The 11,734-nt window shown below is 46.1% G+C and overlaps 1 protein-coding gene across 3 annotated transcripts in view; it reads left to right on the top strand.

Annotated features, from left to right (window-relative positions):
* Positions 1-3,719: 3,719 nt before the first annotated feature.
* LOC101824467 (protein CutA homolog) overlaps positions 3,720-11,734 on the top strand; it is a 28,423-nt gene continuing 20,408 nt past the window's right edge. Inside the window, exon 1 of one of the 3 annotated variants that reach the window (XM_013122059.3) lies at positions 3,720-3,947. In XM_013122059.3, coding sequence (XP_012977513.1) covers positions 3,879-3,947 — 69 coding nt within the window. In that variant the 5' untranslated portion in view covers positions 3,720-3,878. The remainder of the gene's footprint in view (positions 3,948-11,734) is intronic. The other 2 variants (XM_005082075.4, XM_021234058.2) reach the window with 2 other exon arrangements.

Raw genomic sequence — 11,734 nt, 5'->3', positions numbered from 1 at the left:
CAGAGGCTTGTTTCCTTTAGCCCCTGAATTATATTTTTTAAGCATCCAGTAATTATACCAAGAAGACATTAGACTACTTTGCTCACTGCATTAAAAAAAAAAAAAGAAACACAGCAGTCAGCTGGGCTTTGGTGGCGCATGCCTTTAATCCCAGCACTCGGGAGGCAGGGCAGGCAGATCTCTATGAGGCCAGCCTGGCCCACAGAGGGAGTTCCATAGACAAAAAGACCAGTCCCTACAAGCAGAGATTAACAATAACTCTAGGGAGGTTTGTGAGGCCGAATGTTTTTGTCTTGCCTGGTCCTGCCGGGTTGCTTTCTCTCTGACCCATCAGTCCCCGTACCTGCTTATGAAATAATCACTCAGAGGCTAGTATTAAATATAATTGCTTGGCCAATGGCTCAGGTTTATGACTGGCTAGCTCTCTTATAAATTAAACCATTTCTACTAATCTGTGTATTGCCACATGACTTTTGTTCTGGCATCTTTCTCCTTAGGCTGCTGTTGACATCTCTCTTCTTGGGCAGCTGGCTTGAATTCCTCTGGAGCCCGCCCTTCTCCTGTGTATCTGTTTGGATTTCCCACCTACCTATATTCTGTCTTTCCATAGGCCAAAGCAGCTTTAATTATCAACCAATGGGAGCCACATATATTCACAGTGTACAGAAGGATATCCCACTTCAGGCTGGAGAGATGGCCTGAGCCATTTCTGAAGGTTAAGAGCACTGGATGCTCTTCCATAGGTTCTGAGTTCAATTCCTAGCAACCACGTGGTGGTTCACAACCATATGTAATGAGATCTGATGTCCTCTTCTGGTGTGCAGGCACATATGCAGGCAGAACACAAAATAAATAATCGTTTTAAAAAAGATAACTCTAAGGCAGTTTAATGCTGTGTATGCCAGCCCTCAGCCCCCACTGCCTGTAATTGAATGGATTCTGTGCCTACAAGATGGCTCAGCAGGTAAAGGCACTTGCTGTCAAACTTACCTGAGTTCCATTCCTCGTGGTGGAAGGAGAGAGCTGATTCCCACAAGTTGTCATGGATGCAGCACCGTGTTGTGAAGTGCTGGCTCATAGACACACACACCCCCTCCTGTAGGGACCAATGGCTCCCTGATAACCACACAGAGACTTGTTAATTATAAATGCTTGGTCAACAGCTTACACGTGTTACTAACTAGCTCTTACAACTTAAATGAACCCATATTTATTAATTTGCTTGCTGCCATGTGGCTCATGGCTTGTTATCTCATTTTTTATACGTCTTACTTCCTCTCCATCTGGCTGGCAACTTTGCCCTTTTTCTTCGAAGCATTCTCTCAGGCTGGCTCTCCTGCCTAAACTCTTCCTGCCTAGCTATTGGCCAGGTGGCTCTTGGTTAAACCAATGAGAGCAGCAGATCTCCACAGTGTACAAAAGGATTATTTCACAGCACCCTCCATATGCCGTGGATTTCTGAATAACCCATAAAGAGGTAGAAGAAAACTCACAAAAGAAAGAGATGGGAAACAAATGAAGTTGGTGATGGAGAGGGATGCAGGATCCGAGTCTGAGGGGAAGTCCGACATTGGCCCAAAACGGGAATTGTCAGAATTTCATAGGGAAGAAAAGGGAGAATTGATGTGAGTGAAAGGCCTCTAAAAGCATGTTTGTAATCCCACGAAGTGGGAAGATTGAGAATTTCTGTCCCAAGAGACTGCCAAAGCCATACATGCTCAACTGGACTTAGAGGATCTAACCTGAGCATTGACCATGAAGAGAGTAGAAGCATCCAGAGGTTGCTTCTTCCAAATAGTGGTTCCTCCTGCCACCCATCCTTCAGCATCACTAGCACCACTGCCACATCCATAGTTGCCAGCCACTCACCCATAACAGCCAGTCTTCCAACAGGTGCTGAGCAATTGAATTCAGGTAATGGTCATTGATACGCCCATTTTCATTGATGTAATAGGTATGGAGGATTATAGTGTAGTCCTGACTTACTTTTGTAGGCTTATAAAGGGTTTTTTAGGGGTCTTCAGCCTTATTTTTTTCTAACTATATTTTGACAGATAACTAAGTTTTTCAGTTACAAGTAAAAACAGGTAGTTGAGCCGGGTGTTGTGGTGCACTCCTTTAATCCCAGCACTCGGGAGGCAGAGGCAGGCAGATCTCTGTGAGTTCGAGGCCAGCCTGGTCTACAGAGTGAGTTCCAGGACAGCTTCCAAAACAATACAGGGAAATTCTGTCTCCAAAAACCAAAACCAAAACAAACAAAACAACAACAAAAACCAAAAAAAAAAAAAAAAACGGTTGAAAAGAACTGCTTTTGAAACTGTAGCATGGTTATATGTTTTATAAATTACTCAATGTTAATCTTTTGTTCTTCATATCTGGGAAGTATGAGCCTTTTCCTTATTCCCCTCATCTCAAGTAAGTAATTTGCTTGAATGTGCAGCTAACAATTTAATTTGATTATTATTTTTGCTAGGAAACCAGGGCTTTAACACTTAGATCAACAGATCATTACAACTACTGGCGACTGGGAACTGGTCTCACAGACCAGATTTGGTTAATGTGTTTCTCTGCTCAGTCTGGAACAATTTTTGGTTTGTTTCCCATATCTGCTCATTTTTTGTTTGTGAGTTTGTTACTAGTTCCCTTTTTAAAATTACTGTTTGACTATTGCACGTGTCTGTGGGTGTGGGTGTGTCACGTGGATACGTGGAGGTCAGAGGACAACTTGCTCCCTTTCATCGCTTGGATTCTGGGATTGGCTCAATTCATCAGGTTTGGTGGCAAGCACCTTAATTTAATGAACTATCTCTCTGGCTCCAAACTCACCAGTTAAAGTGTAGATTTTGTTGAAAACACACACACACACACATACACACACACACACACCTACCAGAATAATCTAGATATAAGCTGGTCTCTGTATAGCTAAGCTCCTTCCTATGCCTGGAGTTGTCAAATTAGGATATTTCACATTAAAAAGCCCAGCCCAGCCGTTGGTTTCACACACCGTTTTTAATCCCATCACTCAGGAGGCAGAGGCAGGGGCAGGCAGATCTGTGAGTTCAAGGCCAGCCCAGTCTAAAGAGCAAGTTCCAGAACATGCTCCAAAGCAATACAGAGAAACCCTGTCTTGAAAAACAAAACAAACAACAAAAAGTTGGAAACCATAGCCGCTGAGAACTCTGTATTTCTGAAGGACGACAACACTCAGCTGCTGACTTACTGCCTTTCTCCTGTTTGCCGCTCCCTTGCTTCTAAGTGGGTCTGGTCTGTGCTAAAATGAGATGGTGCTGGGCTTAATTCTAGGAAAGGACAACTAACTGGCCTGGGAAGCGAGGGGTCAGTTCAGTGGGGAGAGAAGTAGAGATCAAAGTTAAGGTACAGGTAGGTAGGGAGGGAGGGAGGGAGGGACATGGGACAGAGAGGCAGTTCTGTATGAGCTCTTGTTTGATTTTGTGGGTGGCTTTGGCCTGTTGACTGAAGGGTTTTAACTGCAGGCTGCAGCTTGGTGTGCTGTGGTTTCTGAAGGTTTTGTTTCCTAAGAAAGGTTTGTCTTTTTACCTGTATGTGTGTGATTTTATTGTTTACTTGAAGAGAAAGGAAAAGTAGCATTATTTTTTGCCGGAGTAGTAGCTCTGGAAAGTAAGCTCCAAGGAGAGGTGAGACCAGTGGAAAAAAAACAGCTTTCTTTCCCAGGCTGCGGGCAGGCGGTCTCCTGGCCAGCCTACCTGGGAGGGGCAGAGCTGGATGGTGTCCTGGAAAAAGGTGTGTGGGGGTGGAGGAGGCTGCCGTTGAAGGCCCTGGCTTCTGCCTGCCAGCGGCACCTACCTAAGGCTGCAGTCCTCCGAGACTGCTAGTGCTAACTCCCCAGCAACACGATGGACAGGCCGGAATCCCGGTGCCCTCCCGCAGGCTCCCTCAGGCTATTTGTCCTCACGTGCCTCCTGGTGAGTGCCCCAGTCTGTGACACAGTCCTCTTTGCCTGAAGCTTCTGCTTGGGGGCTGAGGGAGAAGAGGTGAAGGAAAGGTATCTCTCTTCACTGCTCTTGGGGTTATGAGCTGTGGGCAGCTTGTAGAAGAACTGAGATCCTTCGAAGCCCTCAATGTCCCTCCCGGAAGCTGTCCAGTGTTTCAGGGTTTCCAGCACCCTTTATGTCTGCCTTGTGGGGATAAGTGTTCTGTGAGGGAAGGAGTGTTTCTGGTACATTCTCTCCTAAGACCCTTTCCTAGGGTCTTTGCCTATTGCATTATGCTTTGCTATGTTTTCTGCAGGCTGTTTTCTCATCTCCTAAACGCTCTACAAGGTTTAGGTGTGACAGCGGAACAGTTGCAAATGGTAGGAGGGCAGGACTGTAGAGTCCCAAGCTTCAGGCTCTGCCTGATGGTGGTGGACTCCCACAGAGTCATTAACCCCCTTCTCTGGCCATTGTGTCCACATTTGTTTTTGTTTGTTTTATTTAAGCTCTGGATTTGTAGTCAGGAAAACATATAAGCTGGATGTTGTGTTGATGTCACAGTAATTACAGGTTACTTAAAACTAGATTGGTTAAAAGTTTCATCCACCCGGTTAGGTGAGGCTCACGACACCGACTAACCTCTTAAAGGCATAGGTGCTCTAGGACACAGAAGCCTGGCCGGCTGGTGCATTCTATAATACCAACATTCAGGAGGCTGAGGCAGGGAGATCCCTGCATATTTGAGGCTTTCCTGGTCTACATAATGAGTTCAGGTCACCCAAGGCTACATAGCAAGCCCCTATCTCAAGAAAGAAAGAAAAGAAAAAAGGGAGAACCAGGCACTGGTGGCTCACGCCTTTAATCCCAGCACTCAGGAGGCAGTGGCAGGTGGATCTCTGTGAGTGTGAGGCCAGCCTGGTCTACAGAGTGAGTTCCAGGACGCAGTCACAGAGAAACCCTGTCTTGAAATACCCAAAACCCAATAAAGAAAGAAAGAAAAAAAAGAAAGAAAGAAAGAAAGGAAAAGAAAAAAGGGAGAATGGCTGGATCAGATAGGAAATAACTGAATGATACATAAAATATTTCATGTAAGTATAAAATTAGAGATGGTGTATAGTAAAGATAGAAAAGATATAAAGTATTAAAATTTTGTAATATGAAGACATTTCTTTAAACTTGTTTGTGGAGTTGCCATAGCCTATAAGGAGCTTGCCAGGAACATCATTCCAATGAAAAGAAGAGCTAGGCACAACAGCACACATCTGGACTACAACATCTGGACACAACAGCACTAGGGATGGTGGAACAGATAGATGCTTGGAGCTCATTGAACTGTCTCAGAAACAAAATGGACCCTAGACAAAGGACTATGGGCAACTAAGGAATTCTGAGAGCAGGAGAAGTAGCCTTCCCTAGGGACATTACCACATGGTCAGCCCTGAAACTGTCTGTCTGTCTGTAACACTAGATAGATTGAACAGGTTGTATTTATATATTTATGTGCTTATATATATGCAGAGATAACAAAGAAAAGGAGGGGAATGGGAGGAATTGGAGGGAGGAAAAGAAAGAGGGAATGCCCAGCACTCGGGAGGCAGAGGCAGGCGGATCTCTGTGAGTTCGAGGCCAGGCTGGACCGACAGCCTCCAAAACAATACAGAGAAACCCTGTCTCATAAAACAAAAAACAAAAAAACAAACAAAAAAAAAGAAAGTGGGAATGACATAATTATATTTTAATTTCAAAAGAATAATTTTTTAAAAGTTGGAAAGTAGGGGGTGTGGGAGGAGGGGAGGGAGAGGGAACTGGGATTGACATGTAAAACAAGCTATTTAAAATAAAAAAAAATTTAAAAAAGTTGGAAAGCAACTGAGGAAGACACCCAACACAGACCTCTGGCCTTCACAAGCTCAACGCATAGATTATAGTCATATCTTTTCACAAACTCAGTGCATCTGCACATGTGTGCATTGTACACACAACACATATAGATTATAGTCATATCTTTTCACAGGCTTAGTGCATCTGCACATGTGTGCATGTGTACACACACAGCACATAGATCACAGTCAGATCTTTTCACAGGCTCAGTGCATCTGCACATGTGTGCATGTGTACACACAACACATAGATTATAGTCAGATCTTTTCACAAGTTCAGTGCATCTGCACATGTGTGAGTGTGTACACACACATAGATTACAGTCAGATCTTTTCCTATTAACGTGAGTGTTTGGTATGGCATTGACAGTAGTGAGTATAGCTGCCTTCAATTACAGTAAATGTTTCTGTCATTTCCATCCACCAATTTTGCATTCATAGAAGTCATTTTCTTTCTTTCTTTTTTTTTTTTTTTTTTTTTGTTTTTTTTGTTTTTCGAGGCAGGGTTTCTCCGAGGCTTTTGGAGGCTGTCCTGGAACTAGCTCTTGTAGACCAGGCTGGCCTCGAACTCACAGAGATCCGCCTGCCTCTGCCTCCCGAGTGCTGGGATTAAAGGCGTGCGCCACCAACGCCCGGCTCATAGAAGTCATTTTCTAAACTGCCATCCATTATTGGGGCCACACTGATGTTTTGTACTTATGATACTTTGTTAAAATCTATTGGTAGTAAGATTTTTTCTTTTGGGGTACCCAGCTCCCAAATGAAGCACACAGGGAGGCTTATTCTTAGTTATGAGTGCCCAGGCTTAGCTTGACTTGCTTCTAGCCAGCTGTTCTTATCGTAAACTAACCTGTCTTCCTTCTCCCCCTGGGCTTTTCCTGTTTTGCTTCTGTAAATCTTACTCTGTGAACTTCTGTGCAGCTGGATGGCTAGCCCATGATGTCCTCTCTCCTTGTTCTCTCCTTGCTCCTCCTTCATTTTCTCCTTCTGTTTATCCTGTCTGCCAGCCCCGCCCATCCTTGCTCCTGTCCTGCTATTGACCATTCAGCTCTTTATTAGGACCACCAGATGTTTGCGACAGGCACAGTAACACAGCCTCACAGAGTCAAACAAATGCAGCATAGACAAAAGTCACACCCTTTAAAAAATATTCCCCAACACATGTCCACAAATAATGTCCACTGTCTAGAGTGGTAAGGTGCTGTCAATATAGAAATAAAGAAGAATGAAGACTTAACTGTCCAATGGGGGAGGTGATAGCAGCCACAGTGTACTTCAGTGTTCTGGCAGTTCTGATCCCTACCTGTTAGATGACAATATCATCCCCTTCCTGGTCATGAGCCAAAATTGTCTCCAGACTTTGCTAAGTCCCTTGGAGGACAAAAACCACCCTGGCTTGAGTTTGTATCCCCTGCCTCTGGTTACTTTGAGCCAAGGCTGCCTTAGGTAACACTGGATGGTCTCATGCCTCTTAGTATGTTGAGTGTGAGCTCATCTCATGCTTCCAGGACAGCTGGCATGAGTTTGTATTTCAGCTTTGTGTGCCCACCACGCCTGCTGGCTCAAACACCCCAGCTCTTTCTTAGCTGTTGCAGCTGAGGAGCAGTCAGGCTGCCTCCTTCCCTTCCAATAACATGTGTGGGTCAACTTCCCGTTGGTAAGCGTTCCTTTTGCTTACAGTTGTGCTCAAGTCACATGTTAGGGAACTCAGGGGGGTCACAATCTGTGTCCCAGTTACCATTGAGATGTCAATGAAAACAGCCACATAGTGAAAAGCAGGAAAAAGGAAGACTGATCCAGTTGGGAAGAGAGATGAGGAGACCCAGTGGTCCCACCAAGTCCATCCTCATTGAGAAGAAAGACGTCAAGACTCTCCCACAAGGTGACTCAGCCGCCACTGACCCATCATTGTCTGGTGTCTGGTCTCCAACAAGGTGGCCCAGCAAACTGTCAGCCGTATGTGAAATCTGTTTCTGGGAGGCAAGTTCCCTCTCTGGTCAGTGTCAAGTACAGCCTTTTTCTTCTCATAGCATGAATATCCTGGGGAAAAGAAGTTTTCTTTCTTGGGCCCATTGTTCCAGCAATCGGATCGTCAGAATGAGGGACACAAATATTGCAGCAAGGCCAGTAATGCTTACAGTGGGTAGTCCCCAAGTCCTACTTCCTTCAAGTTAGCTAATGTTGACACTGCCATCTGGTTTGCACACTGACAGTGCATTTTACTAGCCTGCAAGTGTTTATTTAGAGCCATGTGTCAAGAGCTAACCTGGGGCCGTGGTCACAGGCACAGCTCTTCTTTACTGTGTTAGGGATCCCAGGTTGTACTTCTGTTCTCATCAGCGTCCCTGGCACCAAGTCAGGCGGCATGGCAGGGGCCCGTCTCCATCGCCGGTACCTCCGAGTCAGGCAGCATTGGGCAGGGGTGGGGATCCCATGTCCAGTTCCTCAGTGAGGCTGGCAAGAGGGGAGGAAGTGCCTTCTTTAGCAGTAGTGGCAAGACCCGAATTCCTCCCTCTAGTACTTTTAGTTTTTCCTTATAATCCAAACGAACTTTCATTTAAGAAGCAATGGTAAAAGCTTCCTTGAAAAGCTTGGTTCATTTTTGCTTCGTAACTACTAGGTCAGTTCCAGAGGGTGCTGTGTTGAAGTGGAGGCACTAGTGGAAACTGCAGGGGGTAAGAAGAATCCAACCAGAACATTAAAATCTAACTCAGGACATTAAAAACATTGCCTAATGAACTAGAGAGCCAGCTTGGTTGTTAAGAGCACTGGTTGCTCTTGCAGAGGACCTGGGTTTGGTTCCCAGAACCCACATGGTAATTCACAATCATCTGTAACACCAATTCCAGGGGAATCTTCTGGCCTTTGCAGGCACCAGACACGCACATGGTACCCAGACATACATGCAGGCAAACACCCATACATATGAAAAATTTTTAAAAAGGTAAAACAACAAAAACATTATTCAGAGCATGTTAAGAACTACAGTCAGGCCAGGCATTGGTGGTGCACGCCTTTAATCCCAGCACTGGGGGAAGGGGGCAGAGGCAGGTGGATCTCTGAGTTCGAGACCAGCCTGGTCTACAAGAGCTAGTTCCAGGACAGTCTCCAATACAGAGAAACCCTGTCTCGAAAAACAACACAAAACAAACAAACAAACCAGAACTACAGTCAGAAACCACGTGACAATATGAAATGGAGGGAGGACAGAGGTTCCCTGGAAGAAAGCATGAGTCTGGGCTGGGAGACGAGGGGCGGCCATTGCTCAAGCTGGCTGGGTTGCAACCTGACTCTTAGGCTGCCACTGTCCTTTTAATGCTTCTACGATGACGCTGGAATGGAAGGTCCTTCAGCTCCTTTCCTCTCAGGTACCTTCCTCTACGATAATAAGAAAATGATAACTCAGATGTTTTCTCCCACGGCTACTGTCATTACTCAGGATCTTGATGTCTTTTTCTGAGCCGGGGAAATGACTTCCTAAATAGGCTGCTTCCTGGCTAGTCTCTATTCCTCGCCTGCTCAGTCTTCTACGCGGATTGGCCATATTGTCATGTCCTACTTACAACCTCCCAAGTACCTGCTACCTGAATCCAGACACACGATCCCCAGTTTGACCCCCTTTCTTTGTGGTGCTAGCCAGATTTATTGCTCTCTGACCTCCCCACCCACATAGGAAGGCCTGTGGAAACAGGGTGCTCTATACCCCTGGAGTTGATTTAGTGCCTCAGTGCCCCCATCAATAATCTGACTTACTGTCATTGTTTGAGTGTTTGCTACAGGCTCGTGTGTCTGAATACTCGATATCCAGGTAGTGGTATGGTTTGAAGGGACAGAGACTCTCTGAAGAAAGTAGGTCATTGGAGGTGGGCCTTGATGCTTATAATTCTACCTCTCCAGTCTCTGCCTCCTCGTGTGGGAAAAACCAGCTTCCACACATTGCCCTCACAGTGATGGACTACTATTTTGTTTGTTTTAAAATGTTCTGGTTTTTAAGGGTGTGTGTGTGTGTGTGTGTGTTTATGTGTGTATGTGTGTGTGTGCGCGTGTGCATGTGCGTGTGTGTTTATGTGTGTATGTGTGTGTGTGCGCGTGTGCATGTGCGTGCGTGTGCATGTGCGGGCGTGCTTGTGCAGCTGCACACACATCTATGCAAGTTCGTATTGAGTGTCTCCCACTGTTGCTCTCTATTTATTTGAGGTATGGTCTCTCACTGAACCTGGAGCTGGTTGACTGGCCAGACTGCTGTCCAGTGAGCCCCTCTGAGTCTCCTGTGTGCCTCATAGCACTGAGACTACAATCGGGTGCTGGGATGCCTAGAGTTTTGCCTGGGTGCTGGGGATCCAAACTCAAGTCTTCATGCTTGCACGGCGAGCACATCACCCAGTGAGACATCTCCCTAGCCTGACTGAATTCCCATAAACTAAGTCCAAATAATTTTTGCCTCTCTTAATTTGCTTCTTGTCAGGTATCTGGTCAACACAATATCAAGAGTGACTAATATAGAAAACTGATGCAGAGAAGCAGGGTTGGTGTGACAAGCCTGACCCTATTGCTTGTTATGCCTCTGGAACTGGCTTATGGGAGGAACCTGAAGTGGTTTGGAGCTCTGGGCTAGGGAACCCATAGACTGCTAAAAATAGACCTGTGGATCTGTGGTGGCAGTTTGGAGGGCCAGAATGACTGTGTAAATGTTGCTGACAACTGTGCTTCTGAGGTTTCAGAGTAGAGCAAGGACTGCTGGGATAAGCAAAGGAGCTCATTTAACCTGAAGTGGTTTTTTCCCCCAATATATATTTTTATTTATTTTTTACATTCCAATCCCAGCTCCCCCACCCTCTTCTCCTCCCCCCCCCCACCTCCTATCAGGGAGTCTTCTAAGTCTGTCCCATCATCTCATTGAGGCTGGACCAGGGCACCTCTCCACTCCAGGGCAGAGCAGCATGGAGAAAGCGCTGCTTTTGTTAAACAGATTGCTTTTAGAGAAACCACACTCAGCTGCTGGGGCATTAGGAAAGGTGCGAACCCTGCACGTGGAAAGCTCCGTTTGAAATTCACGTGAAATGAGAGTGCTTGAACAGAGTGCCCCGATCCCTTAACGGCACACAGAGAACACTGCATCTGTGGTCTGAGTGGGACAGGCTGTATCTGAGCTGGCGGTGGAAGTTGGCTTTCCTCACAAGATGCTGGTATTGCAGGCATGTAAAGCACAGGAGTTACAGGCTCACAGAGTCGGCACCAGAATCCAGAAAGTTCTGAGGCCAGATTCCATCAATGGGACCCCTGAGTGGGCTGACTCTGAAACTGTGAAGGTGGCATCTCGGTTGCAGTGGCAACGACAGGATATTGGGGATGCCAGAAATATGGCACTGGTGGAGGGGACCCCAGACAGGACACACATAGGGCATGTGACGGAGCTGGAAGGGTGGGCTAACCAAGCCCGCTGCAGTACTGAACTGTTCCCTGCAGGGTCTGGGTCTGCCCTGCTGGGTTTTGGTCATACTTTGGCTCAATTTTCCATGCTAAGCATCTGTTCTTAACTTTGGTATTGAGACTGTCCACACTTGGGTATTGTATGCACATTTGAATTATAGGGGCTCCTGACTTTGAACTTCTGTAGAGCTGTATGACTATGCCTGAAGACTTTTAAAGATAGACTGACTATATTTGCATTGTGAGATGGCCATGGACCTTTGGGGCAGATATAGAGATGTCTCCAGTAGGCTCGTATATTTGAACAGGTTTCCCAGCTGATGGCGTGGCTTTGGACACTGTGAAGCTTTCAGGTAAAGGTTATTAAATGGAGGGAGTTGGTGGCAGGGCAGCCTCTGCCTCGTCTTTGGCAAGATAAATGCCTCAGGCCACAGCCCTGCCTCTTGCTTCCCCAGTCACACACACCAC

This window comes from Mesocricetus auratus, unplaced genomic scaffold, assembly GCF_017639785.1.
Source record: "Mesocricetus auratus isolate SY011 unplaced genomic scaffold, BCM_Maur_2.0 Super-Scaffold_100047, whole genome shotgun sequence".
Taxonomy (NCBI): domain Eukaryota; kingdom Metazoa; phylum Chordata; class Mammalia; order Rodentia; family Cricetidae; genus Mesocricetus; species Mesocricetus auratus.
Note: the sequence above shows the minus strand (reverse complement) of the source record. Positions and strands in the feature narration are given on the sequence as shown.